This window comes from Ambystoma mexicanum, chromosome 14 (assembly GCF_040938575.1).
Source record: "Ambystoma mexicanum isolate Mex_15411 chromosome 14, UKY_AmexF1_1, whole genome shotgun sequence".
In the NCBI taxonomy this organism is placed as follows: domain Eukaryota; kingdom Metazoa; phylum Chordata; class Amphibia; order Caudata; family Ambystomatidae; genus Ambystoma; species Ambystoma mexicanum.
The window spans coordinates 154,713,265-154,737,903 of NC_090940.1; the positions used below are offsets into that span (position 1 = coordinate 154,713,265).

Here is a 24,639-nt window from a genome sequence, read left to right on the forward strand (position 1 = left end):
TCCAGTGGTTTCGGTTTATCTTCATAAAACTCAAAAGGACTTCCAATTTCATCAACAAGTTGGACTACTACTTCTGGGAAAACATGAGACACATTGGTGCGGTTTGTTCCACACTTCGATTGCCACATGCAATGCAGGTTATGTGCTTCTCCTCCTGACACCTTACTCTCGTTTTCTCAGTCTTGCATTACAAGTGCTGACAATGGCTTTTTCTTACTTCTGCTCCTCTTTGGCTTTAGGTCAGTTTCCCCATTACTTCTTTCTTCCTCCGACAATTATCTTTCTGCTTTACATCAGTTTGATATACTTCTGTTTCTGCCACTCTGCTCTTTTCCCATTAGTTCGATATTCAAAAAGACCAGTTTCGAGCCAGCGGGCGGTTACGGAGTGCTCCAGGGTCACAACACACAAGTTAACTGGGTTTGCAGTGCCTGTCCGCTTGCCTCACTGACTTCGGGTTCCAGGCTTCTCCAGCGCTGGGCGGCTGGGAAAACAGCCTTGCATAGTTTTATCTGGCCCACGCTGATCGAAACTATAGCATTGGGTGCTCCGAGGGCTCTGGTCGGCGGCCACCAGAGTATGCTGCTGCGTGACCTCTGCAACTACATTCTTCAGGGGGAAAGCTTGTACCAGTAACGGCCCCGCTGCATGATCTCTGCATCTCAGGTATCTGAAGGAAGAGACCCTCTGGGAACCGGCATCCGTAATGCAAACCACAGTAGTTCCGGCATCTCTACTCTCCTTCACCTGCAACTACAATGTGGAGCTACTCCAACCACTCCTACTCTTCTTTATGGCATGCACCCGAGGGGACCTTTTATGCCTCCCAGCTTCCCTCAGGTGTGGGTCATTAACCATATTAACTTGCAACATGCAATCTAGGGCCCCTAAATCCCTCTTTGTCCCAGTACATTTTTGCATCAGGGGACTTGAAGTCCCCAATGTTCAGATCGCTCCTTTTAAAGAGGATAATTGTTCACACATTTGTTTTTATTCTTAATTATCTTTTTAAAAAGAGTCTCACAAGATTATACTGAATGGCTTTGTTCTCTAGGGGAATTAGGACTCAGAATCTAATAGGTAAATATTCCTCTGCTGAACATGGGAGCCTTCACCTCTACATTTGGGGTTAACTTTGTAAAGAAGATTCTTACTCCCAAGCAGACTTTTCAATCATCAGGATAAATAGCGTTCTTTGACAGCAAGCCATTACATATTCTTCCTCCCCTGAAGAAGAATGCTGCGTCTCTCCCAACAGAGTTCTCCCACTCCCTTGGGCACCCTCTCTTCCTAGGTGATCCTCTAGGCTAACACCACCCACAGGGTCGGGGAATCAACCAGCAGCTGCCTTCCTCTGGCCACCCGGGAGGAGACTTTAGGTAGGGATTTTTTGAGGACTCTGCAGGATTCACCGCACTTCTTACACTCCCCCCTCAAATATTGTGCGACTTGTTAAGAGTCATTCCCATCTCAACCCTGGTAGCGCACCAAGTACCAGTCTTCACAAATCTGTTTTAGTAGCACTCTGACAATTCCAGCATATTGCCGGAAGCTATTTAGCACCTGCTTCTGCCCTAGGAGAGCCATGTTAGCATAAAACCAACAGCTAGCAGGCGCTACTTTTGGCTCCACAGGCCAACTGGAGCATTACAAACATGCATATTTGACATTAACCTTGAGTGTTTTAGAATGTAAATAAAGAAGAAATAGGACATATAGAGGATACATTTAAACATAATGGATCACACATAATGGGCAAAAAGTTAAAGGGTGCAGCTCATGTGAAAGTTAGATTTGAAGTCTGCAGAGTAGTCGCTCCTGGTTCTCCAGCAGTAGCTCCTGTCATCTGGATGATGTCCGACACCCAAGAGCTAGTTTTAGCGCCTGCTCCTCGAATCTGAATTTCGAGCACAGATTCACGGTTTCTAGTCTAGGTATAATCCCAGTTTGCAACGACACCAACATATGCAGTTTTACAACTTTTGTGTAGTTATGCAAACTGAGACCGACAACCCCAATATACTCCTAGTTTGACATTAGTAAGCGCTCCATTTCACTTTTGCAGTTTTCACATCGTCAATATATGCTGCAATTCCATTCAATGCAAGTTTATTCAAAACATACACTCCCATTTTCCCCCAGCACACTCCCAGTTTGCCCAACCTCAAAGATACTCAGAGTTTGGCAGTGTCTGTACATTCCTGTCAGGAGACGCAGGTCCATTATATTGCAGCCATTAACAGGTTTCGTTTCCACTCTTGGACCTTATCTAAAGTGCTTACCTTAATGGGACACAGTCAATAGTCCACCAGGGTTGTCTCCGCAACTCCACTATGGCGTTTGTCAAGCACAGCAAGATGGTGCCGCACATTGACGCCGAGCCATCTCTAGTTGAACAACACAAATTTGCAAAGAGGTTTCTCTGGTGGTTTACCACCCATGCTCAGGGAAAAGAAAGTCTTTTGGAAGAATGCCCAACTCTTAAAACTGCTACCCTAGTACAAGCTTTGCAATCAGATCACGGTTGTCGTTTCCCAGTTTAGAAGAGCCTCACGCTTTACACTCTGCAGCAGTCCTGCTAATCCCATCAGTCACAAGAGCTGGCCAGTTGTGGCCTGATGCACCACTTGCCTCTATTGCACCTTGTGAGATGAGGTGCAGGCTCTCCTCAACATCCCCATACTGCTTAGTCTGAATTTCAAGTTCTTTGCCCCAGAGCTACACTACACTATGGCACTGCCTATTCCCAGTGCTCCATGACTTTTGGGGACTCGGTCTGGCCTTCAACCCTTGGTGCTCCTACACGCTGGAAGTAGAGGTCTGCACATCTACATCACTACACAGTACATTCCTCATTGCTGCATGTCACTTTGCCCATGTTTTTAACTTCCCTTACAGTTTCCCATGTGTTTATATTCCGATTGTCAAAGTATGAGGTACTGGATTTTTCAAACTGATACTTACTGGGATTTTCAAAGTAAGTTTACTTTGGATAACAGATAATCCACATCCAACAATTCTAACCATACCACCATTTGTAAATCTACAGCTTTATTGTCCACATATAATAAAGAAAATGAATTACATAAAATGTCTAATTATAAAGCAAGGTACCCATCACATTAGCTCTTATTTGTACCTAGATTTCGAGCAGATACTTTTGCTAAATAAGGATCCAAGGCCAATGTAGGCACCATCGGGTTACCGCAGCATAAAGAAAGCAGGTCTTCATTGGTAAAACCCCTAATTTCGAAGGCCTAAAAATATCTTTTTTGCCCAGATTGCTGGATAAGAAGGCAAATATGATTGGTAATAAAGAGTAAATGCAACCTCTAATGGGAACAAGGGACAAAAACATTCCAAGAGGTCCTTCCCAGGCCAAATTCCACCAACAGACGCAATATTCAGTAAATTAAATCTAAAAAAGGTAAAATTACGAAACTCTGGCTCCATTTAATGCACCATAATAAATAGGGCTCAATTTGCGATCGGTTGTAAAGGATAGCACGTGCTCCATTAAAAGATTTAGCAAATGGAGCATGATCACTCACTCAGTCAAAATTTGCCCGCAAAAGGTTTTTCACTTGATTCTTACCATCCTCAGGCATATTGTCAGAAGGAAGAAACCAAGGGAGAACGTTGATACTAAGAAGACCACACTTACAGCTTGGTCAACAAAGGAATCATCATTGACCAGTCAGTCACTTAATAAAGCGTTCTTAATACCTTTTCTCAAAGATGCTGAATCGTTTAAGAAGGTAGAAACTCCCATCTAAAGAAGTAGGGATATTGTAATCCAAGTTTATTTTGCACCATATTAATTGCCTGTCGACGCTAGGAGAGGTATACTATAAAATGTTTAAACTTGAACTTGTTGAGATGGGCAAATACTTAGTGGGACGCCGGATACCCCAGCCATAAAGGGCAACAGATTGTGCATTGGCACAATAGTCACGAACTAGAAGAGCCAATGGTAGGGGAAATACGTTCTTTGAGTCTAACCAAGACCACTCACTGCGGACGTAAGTGCAGAGCATACTTTGCTAGGTGCACTTAGCCCTTCAAACCACTAGTAAAGCAAATACATATGTTTTAGATCAGGGTTCGAAATTGCTGGGAGCTATTTTACTCCTAGAGCCTGGATAGCTTGACACTAACAGCTACCAGGAGCTATGGCTCCTCAAGCCCGCCGATGTCATGTAAATATACTTATCCGAGATGAACTGTACGTCTGGGAATTTGCACAACAATTGCAATACTAAACCTCCAGAAGGCATGTAAAGCATGAATGGTCATATGTTCTGGACACAGTTACATCTCATTTGGAAGTTTCATTTATTGCATAATGTAGGTTAGCGCCTCAGTCTGCAGGAGATAAAAAGTGGTCAAGGTTGCATAACAGAAAAAGAGGTGGCAGCAGAGATAAAAACAGTGCGGCAGTAAAGCGACATTCACCGATTAATGCAGTAACAGATGAAGCAGTGGAGTAATGAAGTAGCAGCAAAGACTATATGCGAGGTAGTAGCAAAAAGGAAGAACTCACAGAAAAGAAACATTAAAGAAATGAGAAAACAATTCAAAGAGAACATAAAAAAGTGAAGACATGTAAAGCAACATAGCAAGAGGCCGAGGGCTCAACAGTAGCAGTCAGCAAAAAGGTACAAGTCATCGCAATGCAGCAATAGAAAGAGGGGTTCAAGGAACGCGCACTTTTGGGTGCATGCCACAGTTGGCAAAAAAGCAAGCTCAGCCATCTTTCAGGCTCTCCAGTCATGAGGTTGAACTTGAATAGCTCCTGGGTCACGATGAGCAATTCCTGGGCATAGAAAAATCCTGGCACCCAGGAGCTACTTCCAGCTCCTTCGCTATGAATTCCCATTTCGACCCCTGCTGTGATACAAACCTTGGTTTGACCATCATTGACAGAATTCAAGCATTCCTAATTGTGGTAGGGCGGGGGTCCACAAATGTGTTTCGATGCCCCTCAAATTTGCATTTCGTGTAGGGGTCATACTACTTGCGTGAGTATTTAAGGATTTCATTAAACGACTCTGGCTACCACTTGAAGCTAGAATTCAATTTGGGAAGGACTATTGTGCAGAAAGAAGTGGTATTAATTGCAACATTCCTCTTCACGGGCTAAGAAAATCTATTTGGCTAGGTAGAGTCTGGTCAACAAAGGGTAAAATATTGACTTTGCGGTGGCCACATACCTGTAATGAAACTATTTCTGGGACTATACCATGATTCTGGAATGCTCCACCTGTTGAATTTACACCCATGCCGTTTCTTATGGTTCGCCACATTTAAAAACCTTTTAATTTCCATAGGCCCCCAGGACTTTAGTTGGTGATTGAGGAGGTGGTTGATAGAAGTGGCCAGTGGCCTACTAGGGGTTTCTGTGCAGTCATTTCCTTTTTGTGTACTTCGATATTAATAGCTCGATTGTTTTTGTGGCTGTTGTGCAACAATCCGGTTGCCTGTGGGTTAGGTTCGTACATGACATTGTGTTTGTTTGGGTGTGCTACAGTTTAAATTAAACTTTTAAAACGAAAGAAAACAAACCAATTATATACCATATAGGAGAAAATTCATCAACACTTTAAAACCAATTTTACAAAATGATAAAATAGATAGCAATACATAGAAATGTCTTGCGCATTTAGAATACAATGCCATAACAGTTGATAACATCTTAAAAAGGTGTGTGCAAGACAGATAGAGGCACGGTCAATTACTAAATGCATTATAGTTTCAAACTCTAGTGAGCAGAAATCAAACATTTCTGCCATTACAACACGACTCCTTACATCAGTAATCTCCCTCGTAAAAAAAGAAAATTAAGTTTCAATCTAAAAACAAATTTCTAAAATCATGAAATGTCCGTTTTAATAAATATGGAGGAACCATATTGAAAGCCTTTATTTCCAACCTACAATGGTTTAAAAAGAACAAAATGATGCCCTATTGTCAAACCAATCGCTCTCAACTTTTTTTTTGTTTTTAACCTTGTCAGGTTGTGTCATCAAGGTATGAACCTTTTTAAATACCACAGTATTAAATGTTCTTAATATCCTGTTGACTTGACATCCATTCTTCAAAGAACTGCAAAAGGCACACGATCAGGATGAGGAAACGAGAAATTTTGAGCTTGGATACAATTTTCTACTTATGGGTATGTGGAACCCCCTGGGTGATGGGTGGAGTACCAACAGAACATACAATAAACATAGGCCATCTTACCTGGTCTATTTCTGCCTTAATGTCGAGAAGGTGCTCCAGTTCTGTAACATTTGTGAAGCAATGAGTCTCTCTCCTAGAGAAATCGAGCGCCTTCTGCGAGAATAAGAAATCAAAAGGATAAAGTGGTGCTGGCAATATCAAAGCGAGCATCTGTACTTGTAAAAGTATTTATAGGTATATTATGTCAACAAGTGCATAACATATCAACAAGGACTCATGCAAATACGAGTAGTTTTGAAGTATTTGCAGAACTGTAGAGTTGGGGCATGGTACTCAACTCACTGATACAGGCTGTGAACCATCATGACTATGTTATGTACTCATCACTTTATTAAAGGTTATGTTTGAACTACCAAAACACTCAAAAGCAAGGCTTTTACAGTACTTAACTGCATCTAGTATTACGCCTCCCCCCCAGCCTACAACATTACGACCAGTCAGTATAATTTCATTGATATACCATAGGTTAATCAAACTATAGGCATTTCATAACTCGTGTGTACAGAAGAAAATAATTACAATAAAACAGACTTTCACAATGCTAAAGAAGGTAAACCCAATGGTTAAAAACTAATGGCGCCATCGTCAGCAAAACAAAGGTCTACTTCGTTTCTGAAACATCAGTTGTACCATTTGTGGCAAACCCCGGGAATGTGTCCTTTCTACCAAAGGGGGAGCAACCCCTTTGGGATTTTAAGACTGGAAGATAAGCCTGCGACAATTAACACCCACTAAGTGAAAAGGAATACACAGGCACAGATGTTACGACACCTCACTTAAAAGCAGAGTCCCAAATGTTGTTATATGGGCAGCCATTTGTACTAAGCAAATACCCGGTTTACAGGACCAGCTACCACAATTGAGGAACAAACTCTTTGCAGTGACACGGATACTTGTGCGGGGCTCTGGAGTATTATTTTCTAGAAAGAGGGAAAGGATAAAATAAATATTTTGAACTCTACCAACAGGACGAGGCCTGAAAGAGAGAACCAAAGACAATTGGGTCAGGAACCAATCACCACAAGCCAAGAAAGGCAGAAGTAATGATTTCCAAGGCTAAGTTTATGTTTCCTTTGTTATCAGTGGTAGGGTCAGATACCAGGGTAGATCAGTACAGACGGAGGACTGTTTAAAAATCTTGCCAAGCACCAGTTTGTTCTTTTCTTTTGAAGCTCAGGAAAAACCACCATCATAGTTGCAGGGACAGGCGAGGCAGTCTTTCATTTATTAAAACTCCTACGTTTGAGCCATGGGTCCTTCCCAGTTTCCCATGTTTGACTCGGCTCACAGTACAATAAATACCATCACTGGGCCATCCATTTCCCATTGGCACACGACTTTACAAGAACAAGAAACTACTGCAAGCCTTAGCTTCAGAAGGTCTTTATATTAGAATACCACATACCATAAAATATCCCGTACTGTCCTTTTTCTACAAGACCAGGTTCGACAAATAGATTTGCCAACAGCATAACGGACTGAGAAATTATTGGTTTCTTTACAGAAGACACAGGCCTCCTTCAGTGTGTGGGCACACAAATACAAAATGTGTTCCTGTTTGAACATCTTGTAGTTCACAGCGACAGTGTTGGGAATACATACAAGTCCAATGATGAAAGCTGGAAAGGATAAACATTATCAAGTCACGGAATTGTTTAAACCCACGGCAGTGTCTGGTTATTCAAGCCTTATATGCAGTTCTTTGTAGTGGACCAGAGAAGACCATGCACTAGCTTAAGGAAATACGCCAATATGCTTACATTCATGTGTCTATTACTGAAGAACAAAAGCGTTTTGCTCGAAGCAGAGCATGTGTTATTGTAGGAATACAGAAACAAACGCATTATGCGGTGATAATGGAGAGAGCACTTACAAGGATCACGCAGCACTGTATTTTGAAACAGTCAAAAAGGGTTTACAAAAACTGCAACAAAAAAAAAAAACAATATATATATATATAATCATTCACAAACCTATGCAGCCAAGGTGGGTTAGTATTTTAGATATCAAGTTGGATTAAGCCCGAGGACATCATTAGAAATCATATATTGAGGGGAGCGGTGCCCATTTTAAACAGGGAATATGTACAAAAGGGTTACCAAAGCTAGTATTTGCTGGATTACAAGAGTCAAGTTGATATACATTGAAGGTCAGATTCAGCTCTGCTGTGGTAGATACAAAAAGGGCTTGGAGCAAGTGTCAGGATTGCGTATTAGCTCCGATCCAGGCTGTAGCACTGAGATTAATTATTAGTTTTGGTTATTAAATAACCTTTACAAAAGGAAAAAAAGAATTCTAAGAGACGAGATACAAAATCGAAATAGCAAAGATAAGTAATACATCAAAATAATTCCTCCAAGTCACATAAAATCTAACATTTTTACATACACAAATACTCAGTTCACACCAGAATGAATAAAACAGTGCAGATTTGTAAAAAAAGAGAAAAAAAAAACCTCGGTACACAGTTAAATACAGATATCAAAACAAAGCAATAGGTCATATTTACAGACATCAATATATGATTCTCTCTACTAAAATAATGTGCACACCTCAGAGGAAACGTAGTACTGCTATTTTTATCGAAACTGATTTACTATGCATCATGTCCCACCACAATGTATCCACATAGACTCTTTCTTGATTCAACACAAAGGGCCTGATTCACAGAACGTTTTCCAATGGCACTGCACCATTATAAAACACTTCCATGAATCAGGCCTAAAGTTTTTAAAGTGGTGAATACGCTCCGTCCTAAGGTCTGGGCACTAAAATGCAGGAAAGTTTCCTTAGAGTCAACCAGCCTACAAAACCGGCAGCATGACATGGATACTTATATTCTCACCTCGTATCGACATGATCTCCCTTGTCCTCGAAATGTTAAATCTGACCCTCCTGAAATCTTGGCGTCAATTCTGGTCTGGAAATCTTATTTAATAAGATGCCAGGCAGCCCATTTTTTTGGGTAGCAAACAATCTGTGAATACAATTTGAAGGCCAGTACTGGATCCACTGTTGTGGCCCAGTCATTATATTGCAGAAACCTTTGCACCTTTAGTTGATGTAATAAAAGGGTTTCAACTGTTGAACCCAATTTCGCAAAAGGGACAGAACACATTCTTCTTTTAGCGTTAATACTAAGCCTGGCTCTGAAACACCTTGACATAGCCCCTTACCTAATAGTGCATATAGGGATTTAGTCGGACTAGTATAGTTTCCGACACAGGGACAACCATCTCCATTCCACCATACGCTCAACAGATTGCAATCCCAGTTCATATCTAATTGCTGAGAGTGGAACGGATTTTGGTAGGCAGTATAGAATAGACCGCCAGATCAGGGCTTCAAATTTGTTCATCTCATCCCTTGCTCATACTGGAAACAGTTCAAGACCGTAGCACAATTGTGGTATGATATTTGCATAGTAAAAGTGCATCAATGGCAGCATTGAAAATGTGCCATATTTTGTATCAATTTTCTCATTTGCGAGATTAGTTTTTTTTTTACTTTCTAACACTTTTTTGGTTATCAAAAATAGGAAACCCCAAATACATCATAGAAGTCCTGAGAGCAATTTTTACATGATTCAGAAACCACACAAAGCCAATTGGCAAAGAACGTTTGCTTAGCTTCATCACTCAGTTTTTTTTGGATTCACTTTCAAACCATGTATTTATTAAATACAGTTATTGAACGTTGTAGGCCCTTTGGGCTATGGTCCAATAAAATGAAAACATCCGCATAAGCTGACCAGCATACTTTGTCCCCTCGATCATCAGTGGCACAAAGGCTGCCTCATCCAGTATTGTACCAGCATCAGCCATGAATAAATTAAATAAAGCTGGTGAAAAGATGCACCCTTGACTGAGGCCATTGGACGTGCATATAGTATGGGATAGAAGACCCTCTCTGTTCAGGCGAACTTGAATTTGGGACCCCTCATGCTGAATACAAAACACCTCCCGGTATGCTCAATTTTCTTTTATTTCCTCCAGAGTGTGGATCCATCAACCAAATCGAAGGCGAGGGATAGGTCCATAGCCGCCAGATATATCGGGGGTCCTTTCTCTTTCCAAGCAATACGTTGCATAGTGCGTATTAAGAGCCCACCAGCATCAGGACCCACTTGTCGTCTAAAACCTATTTGCTGCATCGAAAGAATGTTGTTCCTAAAACTCCAGTCCTCTACAGGTTTTAGAACAATACCCGAAAAGATTCCAGAATCAGCGTCCAATAAAGCGCTAATTAAGAGGACTGCACCCATCACTTTTTTTTTATAAATGGGACCACATTTGAAATGTGCATGGAGAGTGGTACACACCTAGTCAAAATGATGTTTTTAAATAGTAAGTAAAATGACTTAGCCCACAGATCAGGATTGCCTTTAAATGATGCATTTGTTAACCGATTGGGCCCTGCAGCTCTGGAAGCACTAGCCTTATTCATTTGTTTCTCAATATCCTCAATGATGAAATTAACATCCCTGGCGCAGTACTTTAGGCCTCCCAGATCTGGAGACGTCTGATCCCCATTTTCATAAATAGAGCCAGAATGCCCCGCCCACACCTCCTCAAAAATAGTATTACTTTGAGCTGTAGATTGTGTGATCTCCATGGCATGCACTAATGTCCAAAATTGCCTGGAGCTGCCATCTTTCAAGGCAGCAGTCATTTTTTCACTATCATTTTGGTACATACTTGTTTGATGTCCCATTTGCCAATTTTTCAGCTTTTGTTTTACCTTCCTAACCGCCTCATGTTTAAATTTATGTGAATTGGATGTTTTCCGAATCAGACGGATTTCTTTGCTACACATTTCTTTCTTAACTTGTACCGCAATGTCAAATACATATTTCATGCCTTTGACTTATGGGATTCGATACCGATCTTTTCACTGATTATTTGATTAGGGACTCAATTTAAAGGACCAAAGCAAGTATGGGTGAATATAGAGAATTTTTTATCCATAGTAGAGCCACAGAAATCAGCCATGAATAAAGTATATAATACGTTCCCCTGATGCCAGACAATTCTTGATTTGTTACTGTTCACGGTGAGCAGTACCTTATAGTATTTCCTAGGCACCCAAAGGGCGACTGAACAAAGCGACTTCCAGCATCTTGTGATCACTAAACTTGGTGTTTTCTATTTTAAACTCTTTTACATGATGAATTAGGGTTTTTGACATAAATATATAGTCAATAGTTGACATCCGCTTACCGTCTGTCCATGTAGTGGGGTCCTCAACAGTATCCTGTAGCGCATTTGTGGAATATAGGCCCCAATTTGTAAACACATCTTGCCAAATGTGTCCTTGAAGTATCTTTCTTTTGCACCCGGGGGACAACAATCATAAGCCCGACTCACGGGCAGAATCATTCACTCTTTGCATTTATATCGCCCGCTATAATTATCTGAGCCCCTGGTGTATTGAGCAACCAATAATCAGACCATTTATCTTTCTTAAGATCAAAAACCCATTTCTTATGGCAATTAACAGCCGGCCTCCCTCTCAACCCCTTAGTGGCTAATTCTGTTCGTACATCAAAACCATCTAATCACTGAGGAGTGGTCAACCATGTTTCTTGAACGCATATTATGGTATATTGACTTAACATGTGGCATAGTTCCAGGGAGGCACATACATTTGAGGAGCCTCTAGAGTTCCAAAAGGTCTCCTTAATATCATGGGTCTGTCTAAAGCTGGGTTTTTAAGACTTGAAGTTGGGAGATGGAATCTCGCAAACTGAGGGCAAGCCACCTCCAATTGTGATCCAGCTCTGCTCCCTGTGCACAACCCCCACCCCCCTGCTCTACCTCCCAGTCCCGTTTTTCTAACCTTAAGGGATCAATTTGTTTCCCCATGTTGCAGATTAGAGAACCCAGAGCTAAAATGTAGGAGATTGTATCCTAATTTGTTAAATTGGTTTATCTCTGATAATAATGCATCATAGATTACACAGGAGTGTAGGACCAGGCGCACATGATTGTACCAGTCAGGATGAAAAAGTAAATAAATATATGCTGTGGTAATGAGTCTAAGACTTGGGATTTCATTCAGGAGCGCTAATACTCTCCACCTATTCAGAGAGTCAAGACCACCATATCCTAATATGTAGTGCAGTATCACACTAGGATCATCCGGAAAGCATGGTTGCCTCCATTGAAAAGTGTTCAGGAGGCTGTTAAACATGACTTGGGAGCCCTCTACTCCCTCATAGCTGGGATACTTATCGTATATGGTACTGGTTGCTCCCCCGGCCTAAAGTCATTATGAGCATTACTACGACTTTGGCTATCGGGGTCCTTTGGAGCCATTTTGATTACATCATCTTTCACGCCAGTCCCATGCTTCTCAAAGCGCTAATTTCTTAAAGCTCCTGCAGTAGTTTAGTTCCAAGGATTGATCAGACATTAAGTGATTCAAAGGAATCCCCTTTAGCCCTTTTGGCAAAAGCAATTTCCCACCAGATACATCTTCTGTTAAGGGTGGTCCTGTTTTGACCCACTGGGCCATCATGCTTGCAACTGTTGTTTTGACCATTTTTTCCATCATCATTTTGGTACACATTTGACCCTCCCTCGGCCTACTAGTCTCAAGGGTTCTCCCTGGACCGATTTCGACACTAGTTCTAGGGTCACTCATCAGCCCTGTGTCAGTATCTTCTTCAGTACCCTCCATAGCCTCCCCCTTACCTTTTTCCTGTGTAAACAGGTTGTAAATTCCTTTTTTAGCATTGTGGTTTGCAGACTCGTTCCCCAACTTAGATTTGTTTTTCTTTTTTCCCCTTTGTGTTTCATGGCGTTTATCAGGGAGTCTGTGGCATCAGTGAGAAGACTCTGTGGTAGCCTGTTAATCTGAGAACAAGCCCCCCTCCCTCCTCCAGTTGTATTTTGCCACTAGTTATATTTTTGATGCAATCCTCTGCCTCGCTTGCTGAGGAACACTCAGAATTAATGTTAACAAGAGTCTCCGCAATCTCCTCCCTTACCAAATATCTCCAAGAGTTTCTGTGGGGTTTATTCATACCTTTACGGGGTCTGCGTTTTTCATTCTGGTCTGTCCTCTAGCTTTGTTTCTTTTACGGCCCTTTTTGTAGCACTGAGATTAATGAAATATGTCAGTGTTCATTGATGTAAACAGAGAAGATGGGGAACAAGGATAAGTAAATATCCTGATCCGAGGTAAATCTTACAATGTATGAACTGATGCAGCTGGCCATGGAGAGAGATGTTACTAGACTAAAGGTTCCTCGTTCTGAATAATGGCTGACATGAAGGGGTGGGGTTAAAAAGATGGGCTATTCTAATTCGTAACCATCCAGTGAATAGGAATTTGCCAGAATGTAACTTGCCTGCTACAAGGAACAACACGATATCGACAGGACCGTATAAGGAGTTCTGTTCTGCAGTGGGTAGATAATAGTTGGAGGATTCACTGTTGCTGAGGACTTGACAAGGATAGGATGACAATGACTGTGTTAAGAAATCACTTGCAGAATGGCGATTATTGGCAGCAGGGCAATTGGCGAGACAAATTGGCACTTTTAAAATTTATTTTTGTGCTTGAAAGAAATGCAGAGCCAGCTGATTTGTGTAAGGGTGTAAGGATGTTGTGGAACGCTGGGCCAGCTTTGGCTGTGATTTTTCATCGCATAAGTGACTCCATCGCAAGCCCGAGAGTGGGGGCAGCTGGAGGTGCAACAAGGCCTCCATATAAGGTGCGTACCAGGCATTTTTACGCATGAAAATCTTGTAAATACGACAGCTTTATTATTTTCCTGTGTACATTTACGCACTTTAGAGAAGAGTGAATTGCAAAAGTCTGGTTACTTGACAGAAACCAGAAGGCTTCTTTTGTTACTTGACAGAAACCAGAAGGCTTCTTTTGATTTGTATCTACATGGATGTAATTGCAGGCCATGGATAAACGCCTCTGAAACAGAATGTTTTCTCTGAAGCCTTAAAAAAAAAAAAAAAAAAAAAAAAAAAAAAAAAAGACACTGCACACTGTGATAAAAGGAATGGTTCATTTCCATAAACACAGTGCATATTTATTTTCCTAACATTTTACGATTGTAAAATTAATAAAATGGAAAACTAAGTTGCAATTGAGAATTAATATTTTGTAACAAATTATGCTTTTTTTCCCTGTAAAAGCAAAACAGTATTGCATAATTGTATTTTTCCAAAGTTCCTGTGCTTTGTGCATAATCATGCCGAGGCAGACCATTTTTTACACTTATAATTTACACTCCAATTCTAAAAAGAGTGTGTAAAATGATGAGTATGCATGGTTTACTTTACATACATTCAACCTTGCAGTCAATGGGGTAAATTGCTATAAATGGTTAGTGGCAGCATTCTTTGTTCATTGGGGAGCGATTGTCAATGCACCAATCACAAGTGTTCTAGCCTCTCAAATCTTCAAGACTACAATTAAAACATACCAAACCTGACTCTCGAGGAAGTGCAAGCGTTGTTCAAAAACAAACAAATGAAAGTTACATTTATAATTGAAATAGAAACTCAGCAAAACCGGTCCTTGTGATCATCCAGATAGGTATTTGACTTTATGTAGCGCTTCATGCATGGTTCGTCCAACATCTAGGCACGATGATTATTATCTAAGTTAACCGTCCTCTGAAGGATGTTAGCCAATAAGATAGCTTAGCCGGTTGAGCACTTGTTGCTGCAATATGTGCATGATCTGTAGGTTGCAGGTTTGAATCCCGGGAAGGCCAACTCAGCCTTTCATCTTTTCAAGTTCGATAAAAGAGTACAGACTTCGGTTTGATGATAATTGTGATCAATATGTTCCATGTACAAGCTTTGCCAAAAGCGCTATATAAATAACCATTTGACCATGAGATTAGATATATAATTTATCATGGAGTCCTTGCCTCTCTGAACTGTTGCATCATAACATTGGCATAGTTAGTTATAGCTCCAGGAAACAAGGACTTTAATTAAACATCAAAAGACAATTCTGATAACGAACCTCAAAACACACAATAGAAATCATGCTTCCTTTACTATGTAATTGACTAGGTTTTTGTGTTTTCTGCATTTAAATATATATAGGAGAGATCAAATGGCCAGATCTTAGAGAAATAATGAAAGTTGTATTCTGTCACAGTGTAGAAAGCTGCCGCATGGTAATGATTTCCATACAGTTTTTGCACATGTCGGCTGGATGATACATAAATTGTCCTCTCTTGCAAAGGAGAAAAATCATTTTTACTCTCTTAATATCACAGTTACTCTCAAAGTTTAAAGATAGGGAGTAAAATACTCCCACCTCAAAATCTTATCTGCAGCACTGGGTGCAACATACGAGTATGCAAACTTTGTTATCAATTTCACAGGTTTCATTTTCAATCATCGGTGGACTTTACACGTTTTAGAAGTGGTTCTAAGGGCACAGCGAATGGTTAAAATAAATACATTTCAAAAAGCTGCTTGGTCCCTGTATATTTGCATTTCTATGAATGGATAGTTTTTGCCCAGAGACAGGGGCAGAATATGCCAGCTGGACAGGTGCGATAACCCAATGAATATTGAGAGATTAGAAGTAGAGATTTATTTTACTTGCTTTTAGCAACTGTAACTTATCTTGTGACAGCCTTTTGGAATTAGAACTGACCAAGACTGCCAGATACAATCAGGGATGCCTGGTAAGAGTTTTTGGGGTAGTAGATATATTCTGGTTGCAAACGAGATAGCGTAGAAATACAATTTGACTGTTAATGGTGTGTACATGTTTCAAGTGACCTATTGTATGCTAAGCAAACATGATGTGTGTGTTTTTAGCACACCATTTTAGCATACAACTCCATTACCATCTGAATGCTTGATGCCAATGTGGGCAAAGGCTGAAGTTAATGAGTATCTTGTGTATTAGGTTTTAAGAACCTTTTAGAATACGGTATACATGTGGTTCATATTTTAGGTGTCAGATGATTCTAGAGGTCTAAAATTATGGTAAATATTTTGCATTGCAGACTGCCACAGTAAAGGATAAAGTCATGGGACATTTTTCATAACATCTAAAGATTATATCTATTTATATTTATTACAGTAATACATAAATTATCCTTCCCTACAACACCTTCCTAGAGACAGATGTAAAACTCATGTCCCATGACCAAGGGTGGTGGTTTCTGAAGCAAGAGTAGTGAAGAACATTGCCATGTCAGACTGCAAGTCCGTTCAAAGGTTTATCTCTTGAAAACCATCAATTTCAATCTTATACGAGGGAGGATTATCGATGGTAAGACTGAATGGACCACAGGATTTTTCCATACGGAAATTGTGTCACAGATTTAAGGCATCAATTAACACACAAGAAGCATGCTTCACCAGTATCCCATCTCAAGAGTCATACTGGAAGGCAAGACCCAATATTTTCAAAATTAAAGGTGAAAACAATTAGGTCTAAAGCCTGGCAGCTTATTTATACGTTAAATACAATACGCCTCAATAATTGGGTGCTTGTACTTAAACCCAGGATATCTAGCCCAGACTACCATGCAGTACAAGACCAACAAGGCTATCTGATGTCTTGGAGCACTTAATCTGTATTATGTGCAAAGTTGGGTAGCAGTGCAAATATGGAATTCTCTACTACAATCAAACGGGTAGTACAAGTTGGTCTCTATAGTTACCTTCCATACAGGACAACTAAAACACCCTAGATTGATAAAGTGTTGAAGAGGCGGATACTGATGTTGCAGAATCTATAAATGGCGAGGGAAATGCACAAAGGAAGCTTTTGTTATTCCATCTGTTTGGACCATAAACCATTATTGGCAAATCTTATAAGGATCTAGAGGTAAAATGCGACTCCTATCTGCAGAGCTCCCCAACAAATATTAGTGCGTAAACTGCCTGCTATGGACAATCTTCATTAGTTCTATATTTCCAGTCTTCATGATCATGTCCCTATGCTTACAGAATGCTTCGAAAAGGTGGATAACTGTACTAACAACAACATTTCACAGCAGGCAATTATCACATCATCTGCATGTTAATCACAAACATGTTCTTTGGCTACTATCCAATTAGCTACTACACCATGTATGAACGTGCTAAATAAAACTGGAGTGACAATATAGCCCCATATCACACTGGGCCTTAACCGTGTATGGTCAGAATGGTGCATAACCGCTTTATCATTTTTATGAGATTGTCTCAGATTCCATTTCCCCTTAGGACAGCCCAAAGCTCAAATCTACATAATGTGTCGAAGTAAACCAAGCTCCACAAAGTCAGGACATTGAACCCCCTTTTTAAGGGCTTCATACATTTGGATAATGAAATGCAACCTGAAAACCTGATTTATAGTGCGTGCTCATTTGCCTGCAAGGCCCCTAGTAACAAGGTGGTTGTAGTAGTAGTCATTTGTATAGCACCTTTATCCCATTAATATGGTCTCAACACACTTGTAGATGGTCCCTATATGAGCCTATGCTACATGATATTGGCGGTACGTGACTCCATAGCCAAGGCGATTAGCAACTACTTCAGGGAGAACCCCCCCGATCTTACCTCCACAGCAACAAGATGGGAAGCCATGAAGGCCGTAATCAGAGGGGAACTGATAGCTCAAGCGGCCGCATATACTAGGAGGCGCACCATGAATAGAAGCCAACTGGAGGAGGACATGAGGGAGGCCGATACGGCCCTGAAGCGAAAATGGTCACCTAAAGCGGCTAAAATGGTCAGACTAGCACGCACAAAGCTGGAAGCGCACTACGCAGAGGACACAGCCCAGACCCTGCTTCGGACCAAGCAGAGCTACTACGCGCACGGCAACAAAGCCAATAAATATCTGGTGAGCAAACTAGCCAAAACTTGCCAGCGGAAGCACATTATCGCACTGAGGGACACGACAGGCAGAACCCTGTACGGAGAAGGAGCGAAATTGCGGGTGGCGACAGCCCATCTCACCGACACCCTGACCTCAGCCCCACGCCCGCAGACGCTCCAGGAATATATAGCTGACCCCCGGCTCCCACACATCTCAGAGGCGAATAAAATTGCCCTGGAAGCTCCGATCGCACCCGAAGAGGTAGAGGAAGTGCTCAAAAACCTGAAGCCCAGCGCCCCTGGCCCTGACGGCTTCCCGCCAAGATTTTAACAAACTCTTCCGCCCCATGCTGCTACAGCCAATGACAGAACTATTTAACTCCTTTCGGGACTCGGGCACTATTACGCCATCTATGCAAAAATCTACCACGATCCTGTTGTTGAAACCCGGCAAAGACCCAAAGGAGTGTTTGTCGTAAAGACCGGTATCGCTGCTTAATGTGGACGCTAATGCATACTCTACTTAATGTGGACGCTAATGCATACTCTAAGGTGCTGGCGAACAGGCTGGCACAAATCCTCCCAACTATCATAGACCAGGACCAAGCGGGGTTCATCCGGGGGGAGGAGCACCATGGACAATATCCGTCGAGCGCTCAACCTCATTGAGGTTGCGACCCAGGAGCAGCGGGGGCTGGCGGTCCCGACTCTGGATGCCACCAAAGCATTTGACAGGGTGGACTGGAACCTCATGCGCCTTACCATGGAGGCATTCCGGTTTGGCCCGATATTCCAGAAAATGGTACTAGCAAACTACAAGGCCCCGAGAACTTTACTCCGCCTGAACCAGAAGACCTCAACCCCGATCCGGCTCTCTTGTGGGACGAGACAGGGCTGCCCGCTCTCTCTGCTGATCTTTGCTTTGGTTATGGAACCATTCGCCCAAAGGACACGTGCCAACGAGAGCATCAACGAGGGCTAGAAATAAATGGTGAACAATTCAAAATCTCCCTCTATGCCGACGATGTGATGTTCTCCCTCACCAACTGCCAATCCGCTCTGCCCGCTACCTTGGGAGGAGCTGAATGCCTTCGAGGGAGTAGCCGGATTCCAAGTGAACTACTCCAAATCAGAGGCCCTGGGCGTCAATCTGAGTGCTCCCCTCGTGGCCAGCCGCCAAACGCTCTGTCCACTTGCATGGAGCTCCTCCTCAACAACCTACCTGGGTATTCGCTTCACAGCCGATCCAAAACAGCTATACGCTGCTAACTTCCCCCCCCCGCTTTTCAAGGAACTGGAGGAGGACTTCCAACGTTGGGACAGCCAAGAAATCTCTCTATTGGGTCGGGTCACAGCGTGCAAAATGAATCGCCTCGCTAGACTGTTGTACCTGTGCTCCGCTCTCCCGATCCCCACCCCAAACAGGCCTTGGAACGCTTACAGAAGAAACTAGGGAAATGTCATGATGCCTACCCCGGATCAAGCCCATCAGCCCCGGGAGCGTAACGCTCACCGTGCCTGCAGTCAGCATCAAGTCTTCAGCCACGCCTGTCTCGAATCCAGAGCTCCTAGCAATAGAAGAAAGAAGAAGGAAAGGTTAGAAAACAGATATTTGAATCCTTACCTGAATTCCGGATCCATCACGTCTTCGAACTTGAAAAGGACATTATTCTACACGCGTCGCATCGCCAGCTGCAGCGCCACGCCATACTCACCAGTCCTCACAGCATTTTTCGATCCGGCATAGCCTCCATCATTTTCACCGCCGAATTCCACCATCTAGGGGACAAAAGAAACATAAGGTGAGCCGAAAAAGCCAACAAATACAACCTCTCCACCATAGACTTCCCTGATTAACAACCGGAGGCCTTATTCTGTAACAAACCGCAACTTCTTACGCCGCACCTGAAAGGAGGGAGAAACCAGCAATTTAAACACATGCATCTTTTGCCGGACAGTATTGGGTAATACAGACTCTTACCTGAACACCATCAGCTGCCACAAGACAATCTTCCCTTGGACCCAGCTCCAACACAAGAAAGGAATGTACAAGAGTGAACATCGGACATATTGAACTCTTTGAACTTTATACTTACGGGTTCTCGGCTGGAACCTCGGAGTCAATATTCATCCGGAACTCTTCCAACGCCATCAAACCAGTGAAGTAACTGGTATCTACGCACCCCTGCATTCCACGCAGGATGGAGAGCTCATCATTTACAAACATAAGGAGATTACTTCTACGGGTCAAGCAGACGAGGTTAGGCGGTCCAGTCCAGTCTGTCATCTCTGCACTACGCTTCATGTTGGAGAAGGTCGCAGCTGTCCGGGTCCGATCGACACCCCTGTGGGAGCCAGGTGAGCGTAACAGGAAATTCGTATGGAGGGGACGCAGAGCCAGGATGAACAAGCCAGATGCCAGCCACAGTTGCACTCTCTGCTGCATATCCCCATGTCCCCCCGGAGCCGAGAACCCCGGATGTTATAGTCAACCAAGGCGACCCTGGAAGCATGGGCATGGGCCCGACGGAGGAGGAAGGTCCCCAGGTGCTTGAGCCCTCTATCCCCGGTCATATGGAATCCCGACTTCAGACCGGGAATGGAGGCAGCCCACTTCAACCGTTGGACTAAAGGAGGCCTCCAAACCCTCTCCCAACTCTACGCCGCTAGCACCCCACTCAGCTTTGAGGAATGCAAAGCTCGCTTTCAGCTGACAGAAGGAGAGCGGTTTACATACATCCAACTCTGCCACTGGATATCACAGCCAGCGGTTCACCGGGGAGCTGCCCGGGACCTCCACCCCCTTGAACAGGCGCCAGTGGAAAAAACAGGTCTAGGCCAGATCACCAAACTGTACTGCCTCCTCCAACAGGACATGCTGCAGACCAGACCACCTTACATGTCCAGATGGGAAGCGGACTTGGGGCATCCCGTGGAAGATCAAACATGGGTGGAGATATGGTCCAGGATCAACTCAACATCCAGATGCGTCACAAACAGGGAGTGCGCCTTGAAGCTTCTCCACTGCTGGTATTACTCCCCGGTCCGCCTGCACCACTGCAACGCTGCTGTCGACCCGGGTTGCTGGGGACGCTGCGGCGAGCAGGGATCCTTCTTCCACATGTGGTGGGGATGCCCGACAGTTCAAGCCTTCTGGAAGGAGGTCCTGCAGATCACGGAAGACATCACTCAGCGTAAACTGCCGATGGACCCAGAGGTGGTCCTCCTTGGGGTGGCGAGCCCGGACTGCTATCCGAAAACAGGCCGATCCGCCAAACTGTTGACACATCTACTGCTGGCGGCAAAGATTACAGTGGCACGGAAGTGGAAGACACAGGAGGGCCCACTGCTAGCCCTCTGGTGGATAAAGGTCTGGGAGATCCTGGTGGCGGAGAAGGTCACAGCGGCAAAGGAGGGGGCACTTCACCGTTTCACTGACTGCTTGGCCCCAGTACTGGACTACCACTCCAAATTCCCGGCGCCAACATTCCAACCCCGCCTGGTGGCGCACTATCTGGGTCCCCTAAGCCCTGATGGGTCGCCAACCCACCAGAGCGCCACAGACTAAAAGGGATGGGGGAGGAGGGATTGCGGGAGGTGGTGGAGAATTTGCGGCAGACATACTAATGGTAAAGGGACTCACAATAACCTTGTAATGCATAAATAATGCTGTAACCGTGAAAAATAAAGTTGTTAAAAAATAAAAATAAAAAATTCAGCAATAAACCCATCGAAAAGACAACTGTCAATGAATGAACATTGTACTTCTGGTGGGATGGTAGCGTGTGAGCTGGTCCATGAGGAGTTCTGGTCCAGACACAGAGGGTGCGGTGAGTGATGCACATGGCTTTAAAAAATCAACAGTCAGCTGATAAGGAGCAAGTTTGGTAAGGTTACCCATCTGAGGCAGGTGTAACATGTTCTCTGGGTGAGAGGGCAAATGGGAGTCTGGCAGTGAATATTTGAATTCTTTGGAGTTTCCTAAGCTGGTGCCAGAGCACCTAGGTAGAGGGAGTTAGACTATTCCAAGCGGGAGAGGATGATGTCAAGGATTGCTGAGACTGCGTGGGTAAGAGTGATAATGTAATATTCACCTGAGGAGGTTTAGGTGGAAGTGGAAGGTTCTGGATACGGCATTGATGTGGTGGGAGAGTGATAGGTCTGAGTCTAGTGTACATCCAAGGTATTTTACAGATGTGGATGATGCAGGAGGGTTCTCCTAGGGAGTGTGGCCAGGGGAATCGGTTGAGGAAGGTGAGAGGGTTTGCTACATTTAAGGATTTCAGTTTTGCCAGGGTTGAGGAGGAGGTGGTTGGCCATCATCCATTGGTCGATTGCAGAAAGGCAAGAGGAGAGGTCTGGGCAGGGAGAGGCTGGCGTCTTCTGGATCTTGAGGATGATCTGGGTGTCATCTGCATAGTAATAGCAGATAAAGTTACGAAAGCGGATGAGTGCCGGGAGTGGACCAAGTTAGAGATTGAAGAGGACAGGTGAAAGGAAAGCTCCCTCTGGGGGCCCTTTTGGAACAGGGGGAGGAGAACGGAGGGGGGGGGAATGATTTGCAAGTGGATGGAGAGGAAGGAGGAGATCCATTTTAGAGCAGAGTGTCTGATGCCTAAAGAGTAGAGTCTGTCCGAGAGTATGGCATGGTCAATGGCGTTCAAGGCAGCGGATAGGTCAAGGAGGATCAGTGCAGCACATCCTTCCGAATATGCTGTGCTTTTTAAATCATCCGAAATGGACACAAGTGAGTATTCAGTTCCTCAAAGGGGTCTGAAGCCAGATTGAGATGGGTCAAGAAGGTTGTTAGTTTCTGTTAAGAGGCAGAGCTGTTTGTAAACTGAGTGGCCTAAGTGTTTCACAATGAAGTTGGTGTTGCCAGTAGTTGAAGGGAAGGAAGGGGTCGAGAGAATGTTTTTTGAGAAGGGGCTTGATGAAGTTTTGAAGGTCTCTGGTAAGATATTAGAGGAGAGATAATTGACTGTGCAACGCTGCCTGTACAGATTGTAGTTAGGATGTTCTTAAGAAGCGAGGAGGGACAGGATTACCACAGGACCCCGTGGGTGGGCTTTGTGTTCGAAGTTTGAGGAGCTCTGGGTGGGAAATACAGCTAGAAGAGGAGAGGACCGGTAGAGGAGGGGTGGGGCTAGGAAGAGGGGTAGCCAAAGCTTATTTAGAGAGATGAAGGAATGGTGTCTTTCAATAGAAATGTTGTAAAAGTGGTCAGACCAGCCCTACAGAAAATGGGTCTGACACTTTTGCTTCCTAAATATTGGCAAAAAATTCAAATAGGGAGTACAAATACTCCCAACAAAAATAGGAAAGACATGTAGAATCGTGCACCCTCGCTTTCACCCTCACAGCTCCATGGCTATGTTTGGACCAGAAGCGCACGTAGTACCACAAGAAGAAACTACGTCTTTCAATCAGGCAGTTAAAATAGTAAACATGCATCTTTTAATGTGCAGAGTTGGGAAGCTGAGTTGAGAAGCAGTCTGCAGCAGTCCAGCACAGGAGTCTGTCTACTGTGCTTGCAGTGTGAGGTGGAGCCTATATTTACCCACACCTACTGTGGAGAGGCGAGCTGAGTTGAGAAGCAGTCTGCAGCAGTCCGCTGCAGACGCGGAGTCGGAGCCACATGGAGCCCGACGTGAGACCACAGAAGTCTTCTAAACCCACGTGGCTGATGGCGTCGGGAAAGAGAGAGAGGAGAAAGTCGGAGTCAGCGATGAGACGGGCAAGGATGCCCCTCGACAAGTTCGAAGAGCCGGGTCACCCAGCTAAAATGAGCATGTCCTCGGTGACTGGAGAGCCCAGCATGCCAAGAGCCAAGCCCTCACCCCCTTCAGGGTTGGTTGATGGAGACCCGAACGCTACCAGTGAGAGAGTGGCCGGTGTGCAACTGAAGTCAAACGAGAGGATCCCGGCTTTAGGAAGTTCTGCCGGGATTCTGAGCATGTCACACTCGGCCTTAGCACAAGCAGAACCAGACTCTCCAGAAGTGGCAGCGTCTCAAACACTGATTACACCGATTACTGAGGGTGCACGGGTGGAAGAACTTACCGCCACGCCCTCCCCTGCAACCCCGGTTGGTCCCACTGCTGGCTTTCCGCTGTCTACCGGTAAGGCGAGTGGCGCCTGTGCGAGCTCGGTCGGAGGACGGTGCCCGCCTGACGCCAGGCGGAAGTCCAGTGGTGGTGGAAAGCAAGGTGCGGAGAGGGAGGCGGGACACCCGAACCAGCACAAAGGTGTTTGGGAAGTTGAAGGCAGCGCCCCCGCAAGTAAAAGTCCCCCAAGGGGCCACATCTGGTGTTGGGCTTGCCTAACAATCCGCCCATCGAAACAAGGGAGGTGTCCAATGTCCAAACCGAAAAAGGACAAAATTCAGAGTCCCCGTTTGGATGCTTTACATATATAGAGCCTCTCGCGGCTACGCGAAGACAGCAACAAATTCAAGAATCTCCGAAAACGAGAAGATTAAGTGACATTGCAGCCTCAATGCAGAAAGAGTCTCCAAATAAGAAACCAGACATGATAGCAATTATGTCAATTGTACTAGCACCATTCTGCAAGTTATACGAGGCAA

At 43.9% G+C, this 24,639-nt stretch overlaps 1 protein-coding gene across 3 annotated transcripts in view; it reads right to left on the minus strand.

Annotated features, from left to right (window-relative positions):
* Positions 1-24,639, minus strand: part of HAUS2 (HAUS augmin like complex subunit 2) — a 483,701-nt gene that overhangs the window by 127,221 nt on the left and 331,841 nt on the right. For 2 of the 3 annotated variants that reach the window (XM_069638779.1, XM_069638778.1), the window contains exon 2: positions 6,244-6,336. In XM_069638779.1, coding sequence (XP_069494880.1) covers positions 6,244-6,336 — 93 coding nt within the window. Of the gene's footprint in view, positions 1-6,243; positions 6,337-7,648; positions 7,863-8,116; positions 8,168-24,639 lie in introns of all 3 variants that reach the window. The other variant, XM_069638781.1, reaches the window with a different exon arrangement.